This window comes from Phyllostomus hastatus, unplaced genomic scaffold (genome assembly GCF_019186645.2).
Source record: "Phyllostomus hastatus isolate PE091 unplaced genomic scaffold, TTU_PhHast_1.1 phas_contig_244, whole genome shotgun sequence".
Classification (NCBI taxonomy): Eukaryota; Metazoa; Chordata; class Mammalia; order Chiroptera; family Phyllostomidae; genus Phyllostomus; species Phyllostomus hastatus.
Window position 1 is genome coordinate 777,644 of NW_025333796.1, and position 26,686 is coordinate 804,329.

The 26,686-nt window shown below is 60.0% G+C and overlaps 1 protein-coding gene across 5 annotated transcripts in view; it reads right to left on the reverse strand.

Annotated features, from left to right (window-relative positions):
- The window catches only part of PRKAG2 (protein kinase AMP-activated non-catalytic subunit gamma 2), a 180,000-nt gene that overhangs the window by 50,206 nt on the left and 103,108 nt on the right, over positions 1-26,686 (reverse strand). For 3 of the 5 annotated variants that reach the window (XM_045837752.1, XM_045837753.1, XM_045837755.1), the window contains one exon: positions 16,703-16,920. In XM_045837752.1, coding sequence (XP_045693708.1) covers positions 16,703-16,920 — 218 coding nt within the window. Of the gene's footprint in view, positions 1-130; positions 465-16,702; positions 16,921-26,686 lie in introns of those variants that run through there. The other 2 variants (XM_045837756.1, XM_045837757.1) reach the window with 2 other exon arrangements.

Sequence of the window (26,686 nt, forward strand, 5' to 3'; positions counted from 1 at the left end):
TGGGGGTGGGGGGCGGGGCGGGGCGACGCGCGGAGCGGGGGGCGGGACCCAGAGGGGAAGGCTCCGCGGGCCAGGGTGACTGCACTTCTTTCTTAAATTTTAGGTTAAACTGCCCATCCCCCTCGCGTACTAAAAGGAATTGCTCCTTGGGTCCCAGGTACAGCGCCGCCTGCACTTTGCCGCTGCCGCTGCCACCAGCCACGGAGGTCTCCATTCGCTGCCCGTCCCACGACTCCCTTCTCGGGGTGCCCCGCTGCCAAAAGCTCGCACAAATCTAAACCTGGCCCTGGCCACTCTGTCGCCCTGCATCTGATATCCGAGACTCCCCTATCGCCGGCTCAGGCTGGCAGGCAGCGCAGCTGGCGGCCGAGAGCCGGCCGGCCGCCGGAAAGAGCAGCGCAGCGCGGCTGGGCAGAGCACAGGCACCCCGCTCCCGAGGCTCTGCTGTGTGATTTCTGCCTCATCTCCGGATGGGGGGAGGGGGGGCGGGGCGGGGCTCAGCTCAGCCCCCAGGGCCAGGGCCCTGATAATGAGCTGAGCTCCCCGCTCTGACTGGGGCTGGCAGTGGGCCCCCGGCCTCTGGATAGGAACTTGGTTTTATCGCGCTTGCAAACCACGCCAGGAGAAGGAAGTACCAAAATCTCCTGCGGGCTTGCTTTCTGCTCCGTCATCCCAGTTGAGCCCAACCCTACATCTTAAGCTTCTTCTTAAACAGAGGGGGGTGGAGAGGTAGTAGGGGTAAGAAAAAAGGACAAAATACATTTTGTCAGAGGATTGGTGGTAAAAACCCACAGCTGTGTCATGCTTAGCAGCCAAAGACTGACTGTTCCTCCTAAGTTCAGGGCATAAAGCAAGGATGTCTGCCTTCTGTCCTTTTTCAACATAGTACAGGAAGTTCCAGCTGCTGCAATAAAGCAAGAAAAATTAATAGCAGGCACACAGATCGCAAAGAAAGACACAAAACCATCCCTATTTGCAGATGACACGGTTTTCTGCATAGAACGTCCCGAGGAATCTAAAAGTGAACGAACAAATGAACAAAAAAAGCCCCCAAAGTAGGACTAGTGAGTTTAGGGTGTGATACCAGAGCAACACACAACAATCAACCTCATTTCTATATACTAACAATGAACATGTAGAAAACTGATATTAAAAACAATACTATCCCTGGCTGGTGTAGCTCAGTGGATTGAGCTCAGGCCTGCGAACCAAAGAGTCGCTGGTTCGATTCCCAGTCAGGGCACGTGCCTGGGTTGCAGGCCAGGTCCCTGGTCGGGGGGGCATGTGAGAGGCAACCACACACTGATGTTTCTCTCCCTCTCTTTCTCCCTCCCTTCCCCTCTGTCTAAAAATAAATAAAATATTTTTAAAAAACAAAACTACAATTGCTGCAAAGGACATTAAATACTCAGCGATAAACTGAAGGGAACACACGAGGTCTGCAGGCTGAAAGTGACAAAAGGCGGGTGCAACAGAGAGAGACCTAAACAGACGCAGGGGCGCCGCACATTTGTGGACTGACTGGGAGACCCAACGTCTTGGGGATGTCCGTTCACCCCCAAAACTGATCTCGAGGTTTCGTGCACATCCTGTTGAAATGCCGATCAGTTATTTGTAGACAAGCTTAGTGGAGCGTTCATAAGGAAACACTCAGGTTCTGGAACAGCCAAAGCCGTCTCGGACGAAAAATGAGGGGCAGGACTCGCCCGGCACGAAGCTCACCCCAAGGCCGCAGCAGTTGGGACTGCGAGTGCTGCATGTGATTCCACTCACACGGTGTGGAATTCAGAGAACCGAGTAAAGGAACACAATGGAAACAGACTCGTGGACAGAGAGCAGCAGCCTCATGGCTGCCGGAGGGGCGGGGGCGGAGGGCTGGGGCCTGGGTGGAGAAGGGGAGGGACTGAGGAGCACGGACAGGCGGTCACAGACCAGTCACGGGGGCGGAAAGTCCAGCAGTGGGAACAGGGCCGGTAGCGCTGCAGTAACCACGCGGGGGGCCAGGAGAGGGCTGGAAACATCGGGGGGAACACTTCGAAAAGTACAGGATTGTCGAACCACCGTGCTGCACACCTGAAACTAATACAGAGTAACATGGAATGTGAAGTGTGATTGAAAAATAAGATAGAGACAGACTACGGAGTACGGGCAGAGGGACAGACTCACGGTCCATCGGGGCAGAGAATCTGACCCACCCATGTGCGTCCCGCTGGTGTCTGCAGAGCAACTGGACACAAAGGTATACAGGGGGCCAAGGCGCACAGGTGAAGCTGCTCAACGTCATCAGCCAGCAGGGACACGCAGACTGGAATCACACTAATCCATCACTATCCCCCCACCAGCATGGCCCGGATAAGGATGGTCCGTGCTGCTGAGGACGCAGAACAACAATCACTGCTGCCTCGCTGTGGGGACACAAAGTCGGACCCCGGCTCTGGAAGGACAACGTGACGGTTTCTCATGAAACTACACCTGCAGCTGTCACACGACACAGCGATGGCACGCTTGGGCATTCATCCCAGATGACATGACACGTACGTTTACACGAACACCTGTATGCGAATGTTCCCGGCAGCTTCTCTCGTGAGGGCCCAGCCTGGACGTAACAGATGCCATTCGCCGGGTGACTGGTTAAGCAAACCACAGCCACGCATCACTTAACGACGGGAGCGCGTTCTGAGAAATGCGTCGTTAGGTGATGACATCACGGTGCAAACGCCACGGCGTGTGCTTCCACAGGCCTGGATGGCGCAGCCCACGGCACGCCTGGCTGTACGATATGGCCCGCGGCTCCTGGGCCTCCAGCCTGCACAGCGGGCTGCTGCACTGCACAATGGAGGCAGCTGCAACACGAGGGCGAGTACCTGTGTGTCTGAACACAGGAGAGGCCCGGGGAAGGGCACCGCAGGCAGAAAACGGTCTCCCTGTAAGGAGCGCTGACCAGCAACGGAGCTCACGTTTCCACGTGGTTCCGGAAGCCGCTCTGGGTGCGGCAGGGAGTGGCGAATGGACGTGAAGGCTCAGGGCATTGCTGGGCACCACCACAGACTTGGCAAATGCTGTAACACAGGCCACACTAAATGTATAAAGTAGTATTCTTTCTCCAATAATAAATTAACCTTAGTTTACTGTAACTTTTAAAAAAAGATTTTATTTATATTTTAGAGAGAGAAAGAGAGGGAGAGAAACATCAATGTGTGGCTGCCTCTCACGTGCCCCCAACTGGGGGCCTGGCCCACAACCCAGGCATGTGCTGTGACTGGGAATTGAACCGGCGACCCTTTGGTTCGCATGCCTGTACTCAACCCACTGAGTTACAGCAGCCAGGTACTGTAACTTTTTTTAACAAAAAGTTTTAAAATACTTTGACTCTTGTAATAATACTTAGCTTAAAACAAACATTTTATACAGCTGTACAAAACCATTTTCTTTGTGTTTTTATGCTGTGTTTTTTCTATTTAAAAATTTTTTAATTTTAAGGTTAATTTATTATTGGAGAAAGAATATTACTTTATAAATTTAGTGTGGCGTATGTTACAATACAGTGTTTGTAATTTTTAAAATATTTTTGTTGTTTGATTTTTAAAAAGTATGGTGGTACGGTGGAAGTGTCGATCATTTTACTTTTTGAAAAGTCCACATTTTGATTTCTTGCAGTAATTTTGGTATAATTTAAAAAGACTGGGGGGTGGGAGGGCGGAATGGGCGGAGGAAGGCAAAGAAGGAACAGTGGGGCATCTGTAATAGAATAACAGTAAGAAAACCTTAAAAAAGAAAGAATAGTTCTAATTAAAAAAAAATTAAAAAGACACCCTCGTTGCTGTTGATTCGGCCGCCGCCAGTTCACCTTTAACCCCGACGGGCTGCGTTTTGGAGGCAGGAACGGGCGGCAGCGGGCGGCGTGTTCGCCCTTCCGGAGGCTGCCGGCTCTGCAACCACGGCCCCCGGACGCCGGAGTCCTGTCCCCGTCCCCGCAGACAGTGGTGGTGGCGAGTGGAAATGGACACAGATCCCCGTGAGCCTCGTAGGGGTGACGGCACTCGATATCAGGCGCACAGGAGGAAGCTACAATAAAACGATTCTGAATCGTGCCAGCGAGAACCGTTACTTATTTCCACGGGGGGTTTTCACTTAGAAGTCCCGTGTCTTCTTGCTTGGAAAGGAGCGCAGTCCCAGGAGACTGGAGAGGGCAGAAGAGGAAGCTCTCCAGGACACAGGAGGCCGAGGGGGTGATGGGTTAGTTGGTGCGAATAACTGAAAGTCGGTGGCTGTCAGCTGCCCTTTCCGTGGTGATGTTTTCTGGAAGTCTCAACAGACCTATACGCCTGGCTTAACTGTAGCAATTTCGGGGGTGGGGGAGGGCAAGGCCGGAGGGGCCGGAACGGGCAGGGGCCTGCGTGGGTGCCAGTCCCCGCCCGCCCTCTCCGGAGCTCCACCGAGTGCTGAGCTGGACTGGAACGAGAGAGTGCCCGAGAAACGCAGAGACACTGCGAGGGCGACTTTCGGGCTGGTGAAACATGCTGCACTACTGAGGTCTGCCGTCCCAGGTCGTGGTGCCCCGGTGCCGCCAAGTGTGGGATTTTGAAGGAATATCTCTCGGGAAGGAACACTTCAGCCTGAGAACTTAATCACAAAACGGCTGCCGTGAAAGCTTTCCTTTATGCACTGCAGTTGGCTATGAGTTCCCTTTGCCTTTTTTAAAAAAATTGTCATCTTAAATAGCTACTGCAAGAAATAAATCAGCCTGAACTCCGGGGCGAGCAGCTCCTGAATAATTCAGTGTCTGGAACCTCGCAGCCGCCATGTTGCTGGTCGGGGGACGTGCTGACGCCGTCTTTGAGCTCTGGCTCGGTTCCCCTCTGCAGAGACGTGCCCCGTGGGGTGGGGGAGGAGGTGGGGGGCCTGCTGCCACCAGTGCCCAGACAGGAGCCGAGGGCCTTCTGACCAGCTCGCAACCCCCCTCGGGGCCGACCACTGCAGGCCTGTTTCAGGCTGACAGCTCTCTCTCCAGCGACTCGTCCTCTCCACCTGAACTTCCTACAGACAACTCAGGCCCGTCCCCCTGAAACAGTCCTCGTGTCCTCTCTCCCTGTCACGTCCTGTCCCCCGAGGCTGTCCTGCTCGCCTGCATCTCCACTCCGGCTCCTGGGCTCGCCTCCACCCCTTGGGCGTGGCTGCTGGAGCAGCTGCGGCTCCTGGGGTCCCGCCCTTTTCTGCCCCAGGGCCAGGGTGACCTTTTGAAAACCCAGACCTGCTCTCATAACTCCCCAGGGGACACAGCTCACAGCTCGCTCGGGGACTCTCAGGAGCCTTCAGGAATGTCGGGCCAGCTCCTGGGCCCCGCGGGGCCTGGTCATCCATCTCCTCACCTTCTCCTGCCTGCGGGGCCCCAGGCGCGGCCCCTGCTCACGCTGCGAAGGGCGTGAACATTCCGGCTGGTCTCCTGACCTCCCCTGCCCTTGGCTGGTTCCCACGCACTCCCAAACGATTCTCGGCCTCTCCTTACGATGTACCGGGCAGGCCAAAAAGTTCGTTCGTATTTTCCCTGTTATGGTGTCTCCAGTAGTGCTTAGCTGTCTTTAGCGTCCTTCCAAACAATGTTGTTAGACTGTATGGTGACAGCGGTCATATCAGCATGTGTTTAAAAAATTATTAAAATTGGTGAATTTTTGTGTAGCCATTTTAATATGGAAGATGGGAGAAAATATGCAACATTTTCGGCATACTGTCCTTTATTATTTCAAGAAAGGTAAAAATGCAACTCAAATGGAAAAGAAGGTTTGTGCCGTGTGGGGAGAAGGGGCTGGGACTGATCGAACGTGTCAAAAGTGGTTTGCGAAGTTTTGTGCTGGAGGGTCCTCGCTGGGCCATGACCTGTGGTCGGCGGGGGGGACCTGCTGCACTCTGGACGACAGCAGAGGAAGTGCTCTGAAGGCGAAGGTATTTGCAGGGCCCCGCGGACCATGTGGCCTCCATCCCAGAACACAGTGTTCTTCTCCCCTCCCCTCCTTTTCTCTCTTTTCTTTTCTTTCTCTCTCTCTCTCTCTTCAAGATTTTATTTATTTATTTTTAGAAAGGGGAAGGGAGGAAGAAAGAGAGGGAGAGAAACATCAATGTGTGGTTGGCCCTCGCACACCCCCTACTGGGGGCCTGGACTGCGACTCAGGCCTGTGGCCTGACTGGGAATCGAACCTGTGGTCCTTTGGATCACAGGCTGTCACTCAATCCACTGAGCCATGCCAACCGAGGCTCTTTATTTATTTTAAAATTATTGATTTTGAGAGAGAGAGAGACATCAGTTTGTTGTTCCACCTAGTTATTCATTTACTGGTTGATGCTTGCATGTGCTCTGACAGGGGATCGAACCCACAACCACGGTGCATGGGGATGACACGCTGTCACCAGCTCAGCCCCCAGGCCAGAGCAGACCCCGGAAAGACAGTCAGAAGCCACTGGGAGCTGAGGGAAGGGAGTCAGGCTTCACACGGCGGGACAGAAGGAGTGAACGTCAACGTCACCTGTTTCTGGTGACGTGAAGGGACTTTACTATCTGGGTAAAGGGCAGAGGGAGGCTCAGGGAGCACCAAGGATCAGCGAGAACATTTACGACGTCTTTGCAATGAACATCAGAACTAAGCGAGACAGTCTGGGAGTTATCACAGGAATAGAAATAGTTTGGACTTGGCGTTTCGGCGAATTAGGAAATAGATAGAAGAGAAACTAGAGTAACAATTAGAAACAGAGGCATCAAAGGGAGCCTTTAAATACAGCAACGACGTCTTCACAGAAGCCCAGCCCAGCCCAGCCCGTCAAGGAGGACGGGCAGGGTCACAGGAGCCGCACGGTGGGCTGTGAACGCTACGCCAGAGCTCCCTGCAGCTCCTGCTCGCTCTCGGGGCCGTGCCCACGCCTTTATATTGCCTCGGCTTTTAAAACCAGTGGCCTGGTCTTCGCACACTATTCATAAATCTCTCCTGAAAAGAATGCAATGTGAACACTGAAGCTTAGATTAGCACTGTGTTCTTGGAGTGACCCTAAATAGCGTATAAGTTGGTTTTTAAAATCGAGTACAAGGTTTTTTTATTTTTAAAGCTTCATGATCGCCAGCATCTCAGGACCTTTTCTCCCTCTCCCCTGCCATCCCCTCCCCCCTCCCCTCCCCTCCCCAACCTAACCTAGGCCGGCGGGCACCTCACCTCATGGGCCTGTTTTCCGGCTGCTTGGGAAGGGGCTTCGCCATGAGGCGACACGGGCTTGGAGCAGCCAGGACAACAGGGCGGCAGAAACAGGACAAAAGCCGGGGCAACTCGCTAGGTGCGCAGGATTTTAGCTTTTAAATGTTTTTTTTTTTTTTAAAGCCTAACCTGAGGATGTGTCTACTGATTTCAGAGACAGACAGGCAGACAGACGTCGATGGGAGAAGGAGGCAGTGACCCAGGATGGAACCTATGACCTTTCGGTGTGCAGGATGATGTGCAACTAACTGAGCCGCTGGCCAGGGCCAGGCTCTCAGGCTTTAGAGGCAGAACGATGATCTCGGGCTGAATGAGAAGAGCTCGCTGCGGGAAACTGCAGCTCAAAGAGGCCGTGTATTAGCATCCCCCGCCCCCCCCCCCCCCCGGTCCCCCAAACTCTTACTGTCCGTCTGATACCCGGGACATCGCCACAGACAGGAGGTGGAGACAAGTGAGGAGGAGGAAGGTCAGAGAGGCTCAGGCGTGTTACTGCTGTTGCTGAATTGACCTTTAAAATGGAAACCATTCCCCAATGTAACCTGAGGAGAGGTGCCCGAATTCCAGGTATAGGAGAACATCTCAGGATATAGGAGAACAGGTGAGTTTACTTTTCTGCCGATGTGTTGTGTCCCTAGGCAACCGCACCTGCGAATGAACTACGACAACCGCAAACTCCAGCCCGAACCCGGCGTCTCCACAGCGCCCCACTGCGGCGCTGAAGCTACTGAAGTTACAAGCACGTGACTTATCGTGGCCACAGAGAAATACAGAGGTGCTGCCGATGAGTCAAGAAAACCCGGACATAACTAGAAGTTTAAAAAGCATGACAACAGCCCTGGGGGGTGGCTGGGTTGGTTGGAGCGTCGCCCTGATACACCGAGGCTGCAGGTTCGATCCCTGGTCCAGGCAGATACAAGAGTCAACCAGCGGGCCCATCAGGAAGTGCAACCACAGACCGACGTTTCTCTGCCTCTGCCTTTCCTCTCTCCCTCCAAAATCAACACATAAAAATTACAAAGTCACAGAAAGGATGACAACACAGACTATGCTTCACGACAATAAGGAAAACCGCAGCTCACTTCACACACAGAGTCTTGTCCAACGATACAGCTGACGCGGCACGGACTCTGCAGGGGCGGGGCCTCTGACTGGGTCAGCGCAGGGGGTCCTGACGGGGCGGCCCCTGTGGGTCAGGCCCGCGGCCGACCTTCGTGTCCGGCCTGAGGGAGGGGCCGTCACTCGTAGGTCTTGGACCCGCACTTGGATTTGCGCAACATCGGGGAGTTCGAGAGCCAACAGGGGTAACAATCCCGATGGGGTGTCGTCGGCCGGTACTTCTTTTTGTTAAGATCTCCAGGACTATCTCAAAGTCAAAACGTGTGACCGCAGCAAAGAAAAAGTAAAGAAACCAAACAGAGCCACTGGGGGTCAGGTGGGCCGTGGCCTCAGCGCTCAGGCCCCGCCACCCTCCAGGGCCCGGATGGGAGTCCGCCGTGGCCTCCGGGCCCTGAGCCCATGCGTGTGGTGCGCCTGGATCCGGTCCCAGCTCAGGCCTGGGGCTCATACCCGACAGCTGCTCTCAGTGGGGGGCTGCCCTTGGGCAAAATGGAGGAAAAAAAACCCAAAAACCAACCACATGGGTTTCAAACCTAGGCCTCCATCCCAGCCCACTTACTAGTCACTGACTCTCAAGCAGATGAGTTAATTTTTCTCAACCTGGATTCTTAGTCTGAGAAAGGGAGATAGTGGTACCTGCTGTGCAGGGCGGCGTGAAAATTAATTGAACCAGTGGCTGCCTGGCATTTAACTGAGTCCCGGACTGCATCACGGGCAGGAGACGTGGGCTGTGTCGGGTCAGGGCGAGGGCGGGGACGGGGACGGGAGGCCTGCAGAGAGCCTGCATTCGCTGTGAGAATCCGTGGGCGCCCAGCGCTCACTTCCAGCTGTGGGGGAGGCGTAAACCGCATCCTCTTTGAAGGCTGGCGGGACCGTTCGTTCCGCAGACCCCGAGCCTGCCGTCCTTTGCCGTCCCCAAGTCCACGGAAGGTCGTCTGGCGACTGGAGATGGCATTTCCATAAGCCAGCTGCCACCACACGTGCCCGACGGGACCGGAGTCCGTGCTAGGCAGAGAACACACACACAGAAACACCCTAACACGGGACTGTCCCGAGCACACTCTCGAGGGCCGTGTTACGAGGCAGCTGTAACGGACCCACAGCCCGTATTGCTAAGCGTCTGAGGTGTGTGACTGCCACCCGCGGAGGGCAGGAGGCAGCGAACCCAGTGCGGACGCGGAGCCGTCTCCAGCCCACGCCTGGCGGGACGCTGACTTTTCTCCAGCAGTCCACGCATGAGGCTGGACCCGTGGGCGGGCGGAGTGAAAGCGCAGCCCCGTCTGCGGCCGCGTGGCCTGAGGACCACCAGGATCACAGGCTGGGGGGCGCCGAGGACCAGGCCTCTATCCAGAACGTGACCTCTTGGATTATTTCAGCACAGAGTGCTACATGCAGCCCCTTGTGGGGGCGTACCGAGGAATTTTCTGACCCAATTTGGTGTGTACGTTCCACTAGCTGTGCCCAGACACAACACACACAGCTACCAGAGGGTTACTGCCGACACTCACGATCGCGTTCTGGAGACAAATGAACCATACTGATATCATGTCTCCACGTAGCGTCATTAAACATGGGCAGCGAGCACACACACTAGTATGTGGGGATCCCCCCGAACGATCTGTAGCTGCCAGACACCGTGGAAGCGGAGGGCAGACGCCGAGCCCGGCACAAGGGCAGGTCTGCAGACGGGAAACTGCTTCCCTCTCTGTCCCCGGGCCCTTCCAAGCGGCGGCCACGCCTCGGGCAGGCAAGCAGCCCAAACGCCCTCACGGCCTCCAGGTGCTGAAGCACCTGATGCCCCATTTCCTAGAGAATGTCCCTGCTGCTGAGGGAGTCTCCCGAGACGGCGGTGACGGTCACCGCGACCTGCATCTGACGGCTCCGAGTCACGTGTTTCCCGGTGTCCGGCCCCACAGCGCACTCCGTAGCTGGGACAGTGCAGGGTGAGGATTAACGCTGCGCGACCACCACCCTTTGTGAGCCGAAGACTTTGAAAACATTTTGTGTTTTTTGTTTGAAGTTTTTTAAGTTTTTATTTATTTTAGAGAGAGAGGAAGGGGGTCTTGGGGGGAGAGAGAGAGGCTTTGGACTTGTGTCACTTATCCATGCGTCACGGGTGGCTCCCTGCGTGGGCCCTGACCCGAGACTGACCCTTACTCAGGACCCCAAACAATGTCGACTCAGGCCCCTCAGGAACAGCGGGGACGGCGTGTGGCCACACACAGCCTCCTGCAACAGGTCCCCGGGGTGCTGCCGGAGGCCCGGGGGCCGTCACTCATTAACAGGTTCTGCATGCCCTGCCCTTCTTGGAGAGACACCGGAGCAGGCTTGTAAACTTTCCCACCGCTCCAACGGCTAAGGCCGACGGAGTCGTTAAGGGGTCACCGTTAATTCGGCTGGTGTACCGACGATACCTCACACGCTCAGGTTAATGCTTTTCTAAGGGCTGCGCGTGAGGGGGCTCCCCTGGTTCGGGGGCCGAAAGAATTTCCATCTAAATGCAAATCAAGGCGGGGCCGACTGGAATGCAGGAGCAGGTGCGGCAGCTTTTCCGCCAGCCAGCCGTGTGCAGCGCCCACCCCCCTGCCCCGATGCATTCTCCTACACCTGGGTCCACAAACAGGCTCCTCGGGAGGCGGGGCCTGCACTGTCCTTCCCTGCGCCCGCGGGGAGGTAAAGGTGCCGCAGTCTTGGTTTCTTTGACTGTATTCGTGGAGACGCAAAGGGACAAAGAGCCCCTGATGTCCCTCTTGAACGCCCCAGAGGAATCGGAGAACGTGATCCCCAGGTGGGTCTCCTCTTTCACCCCCGATCTGCGTGTCCTTCTGAATGTGATGACGCCGCCGGAAACTGGAGTCCCCGGCCACGCACCTGGGCATCCCCGGGGCCGGCCTGCTCTGTCTCCCATGCACGTTCAGGAGGAGTCCCTTCCTCTGGGTCTTCACTTGGGCCTTCATTCAGACCTCTGCCATTGCTCCTTGGACCAGCGTTTCTTCGCCGGGCTTCTGGCGTGGTCTTTCCCCCATAAATTCCGATCGCCAGTCTGTCACTGGACTGATCCTTCTATGAAAACGCAAGTCTGGCCCCAGCCAGCGTGGCTCCGTTGGCTGGGCATCATCCTACGAACTGAAAGGCCGCCGGTTTGACTCCCCGTCAGGACGTATGCCTGGGTTGCAGGTTCAGTCCCCTGGGGCACGCACAGAAGGTAGCCAATCTGTGTTTCTCTCCCTCTTTCTCCCTCCCACCCCCCTCTCTAAAATAAAAAATAAAATATTTTTTAAAAAAGAATATTACAGGAGAAGTCTGACCACCTCTCTCCTCTGCACCACCACTGGGGCAGGCTGCGGACCACCCGTGACACTGATCTGTGGGCTTACGTCTAGTCTGCACCCCTTCCCTACCCACGGGGGTTGAACCTCGCACTGCTCCGGACGTCCTCGGTCCACTGGGCCAGTGGCCTGTGCGGCTTCACCGCACCCCGAGGGTGGGAAGACCATGCATCCTCCGCCCTAGCTCTCCGGGACGAGCTGCGAGTTGGCCAGCTTCATGGCCAGGGTCCCTCGGGGGCGGGACGGATGACCGATCTCCCGTGTGACCCCCAAGGACCCTGCTCTGCGTCTGCGGTGGGGCACCGCCCGACGGCTGGCCTCTCGCCTTCCTGGGGACCCGTCTCATTCTGCTGCTTTGCACGGGCGGCCCCGTCCGTTCCCTGGGCGGAAGCTCCGGCACAGGGGAGGGAACGGTTTTCCGAAAAAGGGCCGGGCAGGAAACCTGTCAGGCTCTGCCGGCCACTCGGTCTCTGCGGCCGACACTCACCTGTGCTGTCGCAGCAGGGCACAGTCACAGGAGGCGCGGAAAGGCACGAGCGTGGCTGTGTATGAATGAAATTTTAATTCCCGTGGGCCTGAGGGTGCCAGCCCTGAACGGGGCCCACGTGGGCAAGTGTTAGGCTGAGACGCTCAGACTTAGCTGGAGCGGGTAGGAAACTATGCCAAGAATGGGGATTTGGGAGCTAAATCACCTTGGTTCAAATCTTGACCTTTTTTCTTTTTTTTTGAGATTTTATTTATTTACTGTTAGAGAGGAGAAGGGAGGGAGGGAGAAAAGGAGGGAGACAGCAATGTGTGGTTGCCTCTCACGCGCCCCCTAGTGGAGACCCGGCCCACAACCCAGGCCTGTGCCCCGACTGGGAATCGATGCAGCGGCCCTTTGGCTCTCAGGCTGGCGCTCCATCCACTGAGCCACGCCAGCCAGAGCCAAATCTTGACGTTGGTGTTGCTAGCTCTGGACCTTGGGCGACTCCACGCAGGTTATCGCGGTGGACCCTCCCGGCGATCCTTTAAAGGGAACACCATCTTCCTGGCACGGAGGTGCGAGCGGAGAGGGCCCGAGGTTCAGGACCTTGTGAGCCCTTTCATCAGCAGCTCGAGTCACGCCCAGCCCTCACTCCGCCGCCTCTTCACACCCGCCTCCTGGAGGGAGCTGTGCACACTCTCCGTCCGCGCCGTCACCTCACACGCACGCGGGGACCCTCTGCAGGCTGGCGTCCGCCCCAGCTTCTCAGGAGTCGTGACCGGTGTGTGGAGCGGGGCGGTCCAGCCCGTCTCCCATGGAGGTGACGTCCGCCACGCCGTCCGCCCACGTTAGGGGGACAGTGGTCGTGGTGTGTTCCGCCCCCCAGGAGGGGTGCTGCTGTGTGTTAGCCAGGATCGACTCCAGGGGCCGCCCTGATGTCATGGGACACGGGCATCTCAACCGCGGCCCCTCCCAGGCGAAGGCAGGGCCACTCCTCCAGGGTGGCAGCGTCGCAGGAATCCTGAGGTGGCGACTGTCCTAACCGCCAGTTCCACCTCGAGAGGCATTGGTTCCATCCATCAAGGAAACGGACTTTTTAAAAAAATATTTTACTTATTTATTTATTTATTTTAGAGAGAGGAGAAGGGAGGGAGAAAAAGAGGGAGAGAAACGTCCGTGTGTGGTTGCTTCTCGCATACCCCCTGCTGGGGACCTGGCCACAACCTGGCCTGTGCCATGACTGGGAATTGAACCGGTGACCCTGTGGTTTGCAGGCTGGTGCTCAGTCCACTGAGCCACCCCAGCCAGGGCTGACTTCCTTTTTTACCCACATCTGTGTCCCTGTGACCACAGTCATGCTGAGGGCACGGCCCTGGGACCTGTATGTCTTTGGAAACAGACCCCTCTCTGTCAGGTTGGGACCTAGAAGTGACAAGGTGGGGGGTGCCCCCTGACATGCCAGCCCCAGGGCCCTGATTTTTCAGGCCTCACTGCCTGCTGGGAAGCGCATGTGGGCAGGGACAGCTGAGCCATCACCGAGTGTCCAGTGTGGTGCCAGGCACGTGGCAGGGTCTTAGGAACCTGTGGAACAAATGATTTCCCGGGAGGGGACAGAGGCAGGGCACTTATCAAGTTAGAGAAGTCTTTCCCTGACTGCTGTGGCTCAGTGGGTTGGGCATTATCACACAAACTGGAAGGTCACAGGTTCGATTCCCAGTCACAGTACATGCTTGGGTTGCGGGTCAGGTCCCTGGCTGGGGACGCTCGAGGGACAACCAATCCAGGTTTCTCTCTCACGTTGATATTTCCCTCCCTCTCTTTCTCTCTTCCTTCCCCTGTCTCCAAAAATAAATAAATAAAATCTTTCAAAAAATACTTCTTTAAAAAAAAATCTTGAGGCAAAAAGATCCAACGTCCTTTCCTTGGAGCTCACCCACCCCCCAGGGACAGAATAAACAGGAACCCCCCCCCACACAGAGCCAGGGCACTGCTCGGAAAGAAGGGGGAGCCCCCAGCCGAGGGCGCCTCTCTGGTCTGGGCTCGGTCTACTTTCCGACGGCGGGGTCACGGGGTCGCGGCGCCTGCAGGGCGGCAGCACAGGACCAGAGCCAATGACAACACCTTCCCTGGACAGCCCAGCCCGGGGGGGGGGGAGGGGACAGAGCTTCCCCGCCAGTCTCCCCGGCCCCCGGGCAACACTTGTCTGCCCTCGTGATGGCCAGTCCCCGCAGCTCCCCCCCCCGGGGCCCGAGGGGAAATTCTCCCCAAACTATTTTTACAACATCTAATCTGCTGTGAGTCACAGGCGATGCGGCTGTTGCGTGGCCATTTCTGGGCAGACAGTTCTAACGCCGAGACCTTATTAGGCCGCCCGTCCCTCGACGCTTCAGACGGGGAGGCAGGAGTCTGAGACAGTCGTGCACCCGGCACCTTCAACGGCTCCTCGACGGCCAGCGATCTCAAGCAGTTCTAGGTTTTAAACGTGCTTTCCCGTTTTTTTTTTTTAAAAGGGTCCTTATTCCAAATAACAATCTTGAAAGACTGGTGCGAGATTTCCTTCCAAATCCTAGGAAAACCCGGAATCTTGGAGACGGATTCCGTGGACAGACGGCCAGGTTTAAGAACCAACTCAAGTGCATGGATTCATTGGCTCACATCACCTCCCCCCACACGAGTGATGAAGTAAGTGTTAGTTGTCTTCTGATACATACAGATCACCCCCAAAACTCAGTGGCGTAAGATAACAATAATTTATACTCTGTTATGGGCTAAATTGTGTTCTCTCCCTAAATTCAAATGTTGAAGCCCCTCCCCCCATGTGACTGTGTTTGGACAGGGGGCCTTTACAGAAGTCACCCAGGTTAAAGAGGTCGCAGGGGTGGGCCCCTGAGCCAGCAGGACTGGTGTCCTCCTACGGGGAGGGGGAGCCTCGGGGGCGTGTGTGCCTGGAGGAAAGAGCACGGGAGGACCCACCCGGCGAGAAGGCGGCCGCCCGCAGCCTGTCTCCCCCTCTGCTACCGGTTCCTGCCCGCCCAGGCCTGCCCGCGGCCCCCACACTGTGGCCCCCACGCCGTGGCCCCTTCCTTCTCCCAGCACACGGCACACTCATTCCCGCCCCAAGTAGTGGCTGTTTTTTTCCTAGAAGGCTCTCCACCTGGCCCCTCACTTAAACTCTACCAGTGACTCGGGCTCAGCTCGGCGGGGAGCCCTCTGCACGGGAGTCCGCTCCGCCCTCAGGGGACGGCGGGGTGTCCCTTCTCCCTCCTGCGGTCACGGCCGGGTGTCTCGCCACTCATCCCCACCCAACCCGCTTGCTGTGTCTACTTCACGTTTCTCCGGCGCCACTCTGTCCCCAGGAAGACAGACTGCCCGCCCGGAAGGCAGGAGCGGCAGCTCGCGCTGCACCCCCAGCGCCGGACACACACAGAGGACGCTCCGCTGACCCCCAGCGAGGGGGACCGCCTGCGCGGGGAGAGTGGCCACGGCGCGTGCTCGGCGTGACCCGCGCTTCCACTTCCTCCCCAACGTGACAGCCGTCCTGGTTGGACTGTGTCCCCCCCAAAAAGTGACGTGGCGGTCCTAACCCCTGATACCTGTGAATGTGACCTTATTCGCAGATGAAGTCTCTGCAGGTGTCACCAAGTTAAGACGAGGCCATCCTGAGTCAGGCTGGGCCCCGACCCAACGGGGCCGGTGTCCGTGGAAGAGGAGGGAACCGTGGCCCCGGACAAACGCAGAGAGAGGGGACACAGGCGTGTACGGGGGGGGAGGGGAGGCAGAGGCGGCTGGGGGGGCCACTGCCCCAAACCGAGGAGAGCCTGGGGCCCCGTGAGGCTGGGCAAGACAAGGCAGGACCCTCCCCGAGAGGCCCCGGGTGGAGCCCGGCCCCGCCAACCCCTGGGCGTCAGACTCCCAGCCTCCAGCGCTGGGACGCGGCAGCTTCCTGTGGTGCAGGGTCCCCAGTGTGCGCCACTTGGCCCCACCAGCCCCAGGAAGTGAAAACAACGTAATAGAATAGCTACGTCTGTGCAGATCGAGCTCAGGGGCATGCTTCTCGCATGCTGGCCGGGCACAGACCTCACGCTGAGCATCCTCGGCGCCCAGCACGGGAGGACGGGGCGGCAGGGAGGGGCGGAGTCCAGCGAGCACGCCCAGGGCCCGGCGGGGAGCGGGAACAGGAGAGGGCCTCCCCAGGAGCCCCACGGGCTGCTTCTCAGGAGGAGCAAAGGCAGCTGCTCCGCCCCCACTCCGCTTGGAAAGGCTCCTCTCAAGAATGCTCCCAGCCAACGCCGTGTCCGGCATCAGACTTAGAAGCTAAAAGCTCTCGGATCAAATTCCTATTTTTAAGAAGCTTTTCCTTTGCCTTGCCTGTGACTTGTTACTGGAGTCTCTCCCCCTCAAGATCCATTCAAAGGAAACTTTTAATGGCCGATTTTCAAAAAGAAGCCGAGGGAACCAAAAAAACCCCGTTTCTGGTCAAGTTCCAGGTGTTGCCACTTTCCAGGGGACTCCCACCGCCGCCCGGCCGCCGGCCCCGGGACGAGGCCTGGACTTACGGTTCTGGAGGGAGCGTGGTGCGCGGGCGAGGCCGCGGGGGGCCGGGCCGCGCTCTGGAAGGAGGACGGGCAGAAGCGCTGGCCCGAGTCCGGAGGGGAGCAGGAGGCATAGGTGCGGTTCTCCAGGCGCTCGGGCTCCTGCTTGTAGGACTCGAGCGGGAACGAGTGCTGCTTGGTCACTTGGGTGGGCGTCGAGGGCGAGGACGAGAGGCCGGAGGCTGCGGGGGAGACCACAGGGGTCGTCAGTCCGGGGCCCACGGGTCCCCCCACGCCCAAGGGCCCCAATCTCAAGGTGGCGAGAATGAAACGACGGAATTCCAAATATTGGAACAAGCTTTTACAAACTGATGTCTGATCCCTTAGAATGAGCTGTGCCCAGAACTCCCCTCGTCATCCAACTTTTCTCCCTCTCTCTTTTTTTAAGACTTTATTTTTACAGACAGGGAAGGGAAGGAGAAAGAGATGCAGAGAAACATCAGTGTGTGGTTGCCTCTCACACGCCCCCTACTGGGAACCTGACCCACAACCCAGGCTTGTGCCCTGACTGGGAATCAAACCAGCGACCCTGTGGTTCGCAGGCCCCGCTCTGTCCACTGAGCCACACCAGCCAGGGCTTCGTCCTCCAACCTGAGCCACGGGTGGGGTCCCCTTCCGGGGGGGAGGGGGGTGCGCAGACAGTGCAGGGGCCGTCTGGGGGAAGGTCTCTCACACACGCGCACAGCAGACGCTGCTCTCCCCCGCTCAGTCAAACCCCGCTTGACCCGGGTGGGGGGCACCTGCCCCGCGTCCCCTGCCGCCTGAGGCGAGACCTGGGGGAGTCCACGAAGGAGTCAACAGGGACTGAGGTCGGAGTTGCAGACACCATGGGACGACAGTCCCCGAGGACCAGAGGAAAGGACGCGGCGTTACTGCCCTGATGCACGCAGCAAATGCGGCCCCTGGGAGTCAGTCGGCGGAGTGAGGGCGTACCGTGAAGGTGGGTGCTAGGCGGGGGGGGGGGCCTGTATGGGGGGGGCTGGACTGGGAAGGGGCCTTGCAAAGTGAGGATGCAGATGGGCAGGAACCGGATCGGGGGTGGGGGGGGTACTGGGGACATGAACCTGCCCTTCTGGGGTGAACTGCGTCCCCTGAAGAGATGCCCTGAAGTCCTACCCCCAGCGCCCAGTCATACGAGGTCGGATGAGGTCATACTGGAGTAGGGTGGGTCCTTCTTCACCCGGTGTGACCAGTGTCCTCCTGAGGGGACAGGACACAGAGACACACACGGAGGGGAAGGCCCCGTGATGGCAGAGGCAGGGGCTGGAGCGAGGTGCCTACAGGCCCAGGGGCGACCAGCCACCCGCGGCTGCGGGAGGCCAGGGAGGAGCGGACCCAGGGTCGGGGAGGGAGGCGGCCCTGCCGGCCCCCGGGCTGCAGGGTCCAGCTGTCCTGCTGTCTGAAGCCACCGGTGTGCGGCGCGTGGCCACGGCGGCCTCGGGACCCTGACACCCAGTGACGCTGCCCGGTGCTGACGTGTCTTCCGAGAGAAGCAGAGCTGGGGTGTGGGTCTGGTCTCCCCTGATTTCTAGGTGACTGAACGGAATTTTCATGTTCAACGTGTTGTTTAGAATGTTTCCATCAGGCGAGTCAGAGCCCAGATACCGAGGGACACGGCCAAGGCCACCGGCTGGCTGCTTCTGACCTAGACAAGGACTGGTCAGCCCACAGAGCCACGGCCCGGGCCCCTTGGCTGAGCCCCCTGTGCCGCGTGCTGCCCTGGGTCAGGGGAGGGGCTGGGGAAATGCGCACCAGCCACCCACCGGCGAGGAGCGAGGAGCCAGGAGGGAGCGGGGAAAGGGGAAGGCTCGGGTGTGTGTCTCCGGGGTGGAAGTAACCACGGAGACACGTCCAGGTGTCCCCGTCCGGGGCACCTCCCCACACCACCAAGTCGCACCCCGTGGGACTCGCGGTCCCCAAGCCCCAGGCCGGCCTCTGGAGCAGCCCCTGCGCAAGCAGGACACAGACTGCTCTCCGCCGCGCCTCCGTGCATCTCGGCACTTCAGTGAGGATAGGCCTCCTCCAGCAAGGCCCCCGGTGCTTTGTGGATGCAAGGTTTCCCCGGAGGTCTTGAGAAGCAAGGTCTGCTTTGAGGTGGGGCTGCAGGGGGGGCTGGGGGGTCAGGGCGGGGCGGGGGGAAGGAGAGCGAGGACCGAGCGCGGGAGGGAAGGGGACGGCGCAGCCGCTCCGGCAGGCCGGCCGACGGAGGAGGCCCCTGGCCCAGCTCCCAGCCCTTCTCCGGGCCAGGCGCCCGCGTCCTCATGGCACCAGTGCTCCCCAGAGACGCCCCCAGGAGGGTGAGGAATGAGGGCGCCAGCCAAGGCTCAGGGGGGTGGCCCAGCTGCTGGAGCTTGGGCTGGGGACCAGGAGCGGGGACTCCTGTGCAGGTTCGCTCGTGGGGCCTGGGCACCTCGCTGGCCTCGGGCCCCCCGGGGGGGGATGGCAGGTGGGTGAAGGGTCCTCCCAGGGAGAGTCCTCAGCAGGGGCGCCGGCCTGGCTCCTCACCTCGGACGGGCTAGTGCCCAGCGTCACAGTGGAGCAGAGAACGCTGCACGGTCCCTGCTCCCAGCTCTCACTCTGGCCGAGGACACAGGCTTGGCTCTGGGGGCGGGGCAGAGGCCGGGCAGGGGTGCGGAATGGAGTGGGACGCGGTGGGAGCCGTCTAAGGGGCACCCACACCCTAGCAGCCCTGGAGGTCCCCTGGGCAGGGACTGTCCAGGGGGTGTCGGTTCCTCACGTTGGGGGGAAGGGCCTGGCCCCAGGGACCTCCAGCGCCCCGAGCAACAGTGCAGAGCACCCACATTGGCCCCACGCCAGGCACAGCCTAAACCAGCCCCTCCATTGGCCCGTGCCCCCGCTTTCTGGCCCCCGCCGCGCCCACGGAGGACTCTGCAGAGGCCCGGAGTCTGGAAGGAGGTGCCTGTGCCGCGGCACTTCGGGAAAATCCGATCAAAGCGGCGCACACACACACGCCCGACCACGCAGACGCGCCTGCCTGGGGACGCTGCGTGGCCAGCGAGGGCGCCGGTCCTCCCCACGCTGCTTTGGAGGCAGGGAGGCCGGCTCTCAGGCAGAGGTTCGACACCTCCGGCCCGCCCGCACGGACGGCTGCGATTCTGCCCCGGGGCGCGACGAGCCCCGTGACTCGTGTCCGTGGCGCGGTGGCACGTGAAAAAGCGGCCCGCGCAGCCATCTGCACGGAACGGCACCACGCACGTGGGCCCGGAGTGCCTGCACTCGCCCGAGTGCCGCTGCAAGGGTCCGCAAGCGCCGTCACCGGGTGCGGGAGCAGCTGGTGGAGAAGACTTCCAAGGCCCGGCCTTTCCAGTTTCCAGCTTGCATGCCACGGACATGCATGATCTGCTCCGAAAACCGCTTTTCTGCGACCACGGTTGTGCTTCTGAGCTAGAGGCCGGCTCACACGGCATCTGAGCGCCTCCTGCCTGCTCTCCCCCACGGCCCCCCGCCCGCCCCGACAGGCCGTCCCACTGAGGACGTTCTGCTGGGTCCCAGCCCGGACACCGCCGTGTGAGGGACACTCGCAGCCAGCGGGAGCCCCGGCTCGTTCTGGGGGCATGGAACGTCAGTCCCTCAAGTGGAAACAGCTAAAGAGCCCGGGACTCAGCGGCTTGCCCCCTGGCGGGCCCTTCACACCACGGCCCGCAGTGTCTGCTTCTCCCGCAGCGCAGCCCGGTAGGCTGTGCCCATGTGGTGCCGCCGCGGCGATGCCAGCCCAGTCCCGACGAGGGCCAGAGAGAAGCCGGGGGCCGAAGACGCACCGCCTGGACCGCCCGGGATGCCGAGGGGATAAGGTGGGCTTCTCATGCTGGCGGCGGCGGGGGGATGATTTGTTTCTGGTGGGACAGAACGATGCTCCATGGCCCTGAAAAAGGATCCTCTCACCGAAATCTTTCCAAGTTCAAAGACACCTCCTGCCTGGCCTTCCTGCCTCCCCTCTGCTCCCTTCCCAGAGCCGGGGATTCTTGTGGCCCCGAAATCCAGACTCTGGTCGACAGTATCGCCCGATAAGCACCTGAGAGCCGAGTGCGCGCCCCAGGCAGGAGGCCTCAGAGAGCAGATCGCTGAGGCTGGGGGCGGTGGCGTCCCAGGAACAGGGGAAGCCCCGGCCTCGCCTCCAGGGGAAAGGAGACAGATCTGCCCCAATCCGGGGACTTTCCCACGGCCCAGAAGGACGGACAGGTTTCCCATTGTGTTCTCCAGAGAAGGCTCCCCTCCCTCTTCTGCTCCTTAAGGACTTCGTTCAGGACAGCCGTCAAGGAGGGACAATGCCCTCGATTCTTCCCGGGCAGCGGCCAGGGCGAGGGAACAGGCTCCGTGGGGAGCAGACTGGCTCCTGGCAGCCGCACAGCCCGCCAGGCCAGTGGCCCCAGACACCGGGGAGCCAGGGGCTGGTGACTTCACAGGGCCGACCGCGCTGGCAGGCGCTGCGTCTGGAGAGAGGGGGTGTGGGTGGGGGTGGGGGGGTGGGGGAGCCGCCGGAGGAGGAACGTGAGCACTGGCCTGCGGCTTCACCACTAGGAGCCGTGGCCTTGAGCCAGCCAACCGCTCGCCTCGGTGGCATGAGCCAGGTAGACCAGACGGCCGTGCGGTGAGTACCGGCATGCGCTCCTGCCCTCCCCACCCTTGCCTGGATGGGCCTTTTCCAGGCGTGTGGTCCGAACTCACGGGGAAGAACGGAACATCTGTCTCGTTCCTGACCTCACAATGCCCTTGTAGACCATTATTCCAAGAAGCACAGGATGGGAAAGGCAACTTTTCAGTTTATGCCGGATGAGGGGTTTGCTTACGTGCCGTTTCTTAAGACAACTACTGGTCACGGACATGAGGGGCTTGTGCTGTGCCTCACTTTGGAGGGATGGTGACGAGGGTCAGGGGGACGGTGGCACAGGCAGAGTGGGCCAAACGAGGGTGCACAGCCAGGCAGCCGCAGGGTCCCTGCTGCTGAGGAGCGTGCCGCAGAGGGACACGGTGGGGGGGGACAGAAATTCCCGGGCGACACAAGTGCATCCATAGGGGAGGGGGCGGGGGGTGCAGGCTGAACCTGCCGTGGAAAGCAGGACCAGTGAAATGGCGTGGGTCCGGCCAAGACGGCATAGAGTATAGGAAACAAAATGGAGTTATTCACGGCAACCACAGGGGCTACCAGTCAGTGGTGACACTTTGGTTCAAGAGGGAAACTACCTGAGTCACGCTGGACACAGCCGGCAAGGAGACACGCCCACGATATCTGCCCACGTGGTCCGAACAGCCGAGTCTGCGGAGCGGGACCACCCACAGATAGGCTCCCGGGGAGACTCCCAACTTGCCAGCAGGGGGGCCAACACACTTATCAAGGGACCCAGAAGGGTGGGGTGCACCCCTCTCGAGGTATAACTGAGGCAGCTCCAGACCACTGCTGAGACAGCCGAGCCCCACGCACCAGAGTGCCGCTCCACGCCACGCTGATCTCCCTTGGCACTGGCCGCCGGTGGCTCTGCACATCCCTCCCTGCAAGACGCTGGTGACCCCCACAGACTCCGCAGGCGCCCGGACCCACAGACTGAGACTCTGGGACTCGGGTTCGTGATGCCCCAATTCTCTTGGGTGACACTGTTACCTACTGTTTCTGAGATGTTAGTGTTGTTACCAGGTGAGCCCAGATTTGGGTTACACCTGCATTAATGAAAGCTGGGGGACCTGCATTAACCAAGTCCGAGTGAACAGCACAGTCCCCCGTGTTGGCTCCCTGATACTTCTGGGTGCCAGTGTCACCTGTAGGACTGGCAGCCGTACGGTGGCTCAGCACTTCCGGCTCTTAAGGCCTGGACCAGACAACCGCGTGGGGACCGAAGGCTGCCTACAGGGAGGACTGCGTCACAAACATCGCGTTCTCCACACCCGCCACCGCACGCTGCTCTGCTGAGGATGGCTTCTCTAGAGGGGTCACTTCCACTTTCAACCTTTCCTGTCTCGGCATTCCCTGTGCCTGGCTAACCTCTGCCCTTCCCGGCTTTAAGCTGATCTCTGGACACCGGAGTTCACGCAGCCTTCAGCCAGGGTCCCGGCTGCTCTGAGACCTTGCTTGGAATGCTCCAGAATCGCCCGTCTCCTCAAAGACACCGACCTGGTGCCCCTCCCCACCCCCCTCCACCGCACCGGGGCCCTCACTCTCGGGGCGGAGTTTCCAGCCTCCCGCCCGGGATCCGCCCGGATGGCGTTACAAACCACCGGCACTGTCTGTGCCGGCCCTGAGCTCACTCCCAGTTCAGGTGAGAACTCGCAGTCAGCTTCTGGGCCGCAAGCCTCACTTGCCGACTCTTTTAACAATCAGCTCTACCATCTTTCAGAAGTGAAACTGTTCAAAACACGGTGCAGAATGTCCAAAGTCACCTTGCAGTCACAGCGTGATGGTCATGTGGTGGGTAAAAAAGTTGATTTAAAAAAACAAACAAAACAGACAGCCCTGGCGGGGGTGGCTCAGTGGATTGAGTGCAGGCCTGCGAACCAAAGGGTCGCCGGTTCGATTCCCAGTCAGGGCACACACCTGGGTTGCGGGCCAGGTCCCCAGTAGGAACCCTAGGTTCCTTCCTGGGTCAGTGTGGTGACTGCCATTCCCTGCGAGGACACAGGGAAGCACCCTCATTTACTAGGAGGACGCAGAGCGTCACACTTGCGGGCTAACGCCAAGGTGCCCGGTGGGCAGGGGGAGGCTCTCTCAAGCCGCCCACAGGAGAAGCCAGAATGTTTCTGGGCAGGAGCCCCCCACACTACCCCGAGGTGCCCCGCCCTGCTCAGGTACGCTCTCAGGCCAGGACCCGATTTCGATGCAAGCTCAAACAAGTCCTCCTCACCTCGCCCTCGCTCTCTCCAAGAGGCCGCCCTAACACAGCCCGTCCAGGCGGATGACGGCTCCCAAAGAGCCAGCCTGCCCGCCACACGCAGGTGGCACTGTGACGTCACCGCAGGTCTGGTGCGAGGGCCCATGGGGACCCGCCCTGCTGGGATGGGACGGGCGGGTCACCACCGGGGAACGCCCTGCTGCCTTCCCCTCTCTGTCTGGGACGTGGCCCTGCCTCTAGCCCCTCTCGGAACTCCTGGGCGTCCATCCCCTGCTTATTATTCCAGCCACTGGGGACATTCCCCCGAAACCAGGAAGGGCGTGACCCTTCCACACCTGTGACCCTGTGATAACCTGCTGCAATCGGCCATGAAGCGTGCACTGGGCTGCTCTGTCTCTCTCTGAAGGCACGTCGGCACGGTTTTGCCTCTCCAAGAGCCGGGTGGGGAGGGTTTGGGGTCCCGGGGGGCTCCAAACTTTCCCACAGCCCTTCTTTCCACAGGGCGGCCAGGCTCCCACCGCGCCAGCCGTGGCCAGTGGCTGTGTCCCTGCCGAGGGACCCGGAGTGGGAGAGCAGGGAGCCTGAGGCCAGAGGGACAGCGACGTGCGGACCACACGAAGGGAAGGACGAAGGGAAGAGCAGGACGGCTAGGACCCCCGCACCCGCCGGTTCCTGGGCACGCTTTCCACGAGCTGACACTGCGCCGTGGGTCTCTTCTATCCTTTCTGCAAGTCAGCTGCTTGAGTCACCGAGAACCTGGGTGGGCGACAGTGACCCACCACCCTCCAGGAAGGGCTCTGAGCCACCGTCCCCTCCCCCAGGTGCGTCCTGGGCCTTTTCGCGTGTGCAGGTCTCCGACCGGTCAGCGTGCACTATCCCACCAGGCACTGCGGCACGTGGGCCCCGGGAGCGCAGTTTCCAGGCCTCCCCTTGGGAAGCGGGAGGAGGAGGCAGAGCTGGGGAGGCGGCTTGTGGGTGAGCGTGACCCCCGCCCCCGCCCAGCACTCGCCTTTCCACTGGGTCCCCGCAGGCAGGCCCGGCGGTGGCTGCCGGCCAGTCCCAGGCATTCACTGCCCAGGGTGCCGCTGCAGCCAGCCGCCGGGGCTCCGACCAGAGCTCTCCTGTGGGTCTGCTGACTCAACGCACACGCCTCCTGGCCTCACCCGCTGGGCCCCGTGGGTGGCAGGTGCCGGGAGCCTAGACAGGGTGCGGGCGAGGCCGGGAGGCCCGGGGCTGGGAAGGCATCCAGGCTGGGCCTCGGCCCTGGCGCGGCTTTCCGTGGGCTGTTCTGCTCACCTGCCTCCCGAGGAATGACAGACGGTGACAACCACATGCCTGGACGTCTCCTTGGGCTCTCGGGGGAGGGCTGGCAACCCCACCAGCGGGGGCTGGGAACAGGACCGTCTCTCTGGGGAGCCTAGAGCTCCTTACCTTCCAGCGTCTGACTGACAGGCACTGCCGCTGCCTGAGCTTGTGTTTTGTTTTTTTTTCATCCTCACCCGAGGATATGTTTATTGATTTTAGAGAGGATGTGTTTATTGATTTTAGAGAGGAAGAAAGAGAGACAGAAACACTGATTGGTTGCCTCCCATAGGTGCTGTGCCTGGGGATCAAACCTGAGAACCCAGGCATGTGCCTGACCAGGGGTTGAACCCACAACCTTTTGGTGTACGGGACAATGCTCCAACCAGCTGAGCCACCCGGCCAGGGCTACCTGAGCTTGTTTTATGGGCCATAAGAAGGCAGCCCCCTATCAGCACGATTTGAGGGTTTGGAGAGCCCCCTGCCCCCTCCCAAATACCGCACGTGCTTGGTGGGTCTCTTTGACGGCCCGGTCACCCCTGGGGCACTCTGCTGTCGCCTGAAAGGCTCCGCAGCCCAGTCACCTCGGCCAGCCTCCGGAAGGCTGCTCTGGGCGACATCTTCCCCTGCATGGGACTCCGTGCAGGGACTGTCACTGGGCCAGGAAATGCAGGGGGGACCCGAACTGGGCTGCACCCCGTTAGTACCTCCTGCCTCCACGAGGCTGAATCCTCTCTCTGGCCCCCTCACCCGGTGCCCGGAGCTGTGTGTGGGCAACGCTGTCGGAACGCTGTGCACGGGGCCCTCAGCACTGACCACCGGCTCCGTGCTGGGCCCGCTCTGGCTCCCAGAGCTGATTATTCCCGCCTTGCGTGCGTCCGGCACATTCCAATGCTGTCAAGTGACAATGTGCTGCGGCCTCTCTGTTACACGCCCGTCTCCCCGGCGAGCACGAGCCGTGGTGACGGTCCCTTACCGCCCGGCCGCCAGCACACGGGGCCGCACACGCTCCCTCTGATGAGTGTGAGCCGCGTTCACCAGGCGCCCTCGCTCAGCCGAGCGCCCGACGGGCACCGTCCACAAAAGAATGGGTGGGAAAGTCGGGTTTCATCAGAACCGAACACGTCAGGTCTTCCGAAGGCACAGGGAGGAACGTGAGACAGCGGCACGTGACAGGGAGAAGGTGTGTGTGCGCAGCACACGGGCGATGCAGGAGGACACACGTCCAGACCGGCCGGCAGCTCCCACAACTCGGCAGCGCGAGGGCAAGTGGCCCGGTGAGACGAGCGGCCGGCGGCGGTGGGACGGGCACCTCCCCGAGGGAGAGGCAGGGAGGGCGAGCACGTTACCACCAGGTGCTCACCCCGGAGTCAGGAGGGAGACGGGAATTAAACGTGAGCCTCATTCACAGCTGCCCTGAACCGGGCAAGACCCGGACGTCCCTCGGCTGGCGAGGTCATGAGCGAACGGTGCACCCACACAGCGAGGAACCGCTCGGTAACGACGAGGAAGGACCCCCAGTGCCGCCGTGTGGGCCGGTCTCCCGCGGTGCCCCGACCGCTGTTCGCTGCACTTGTGCGTGTGTGCGACGTTCTGGGAAAAGCAAAGTGACAGGGGACAGAAAAGTTGGAGGTGGCCAGGGGTTGGGGGTGGGGGAGGGGCTGCTGCCTGTGAAAGGGCATGAAGGGGCTTTGGTGGCCACGATGGTTGTTTTTGTCACAACTCGCGGCACCAGATGCCGGAATGGGTGAAGGTGCTATACGCAGACTGTCACCGCGCCTGCCTGGCTCAGGGAGCGCTCTAGGCG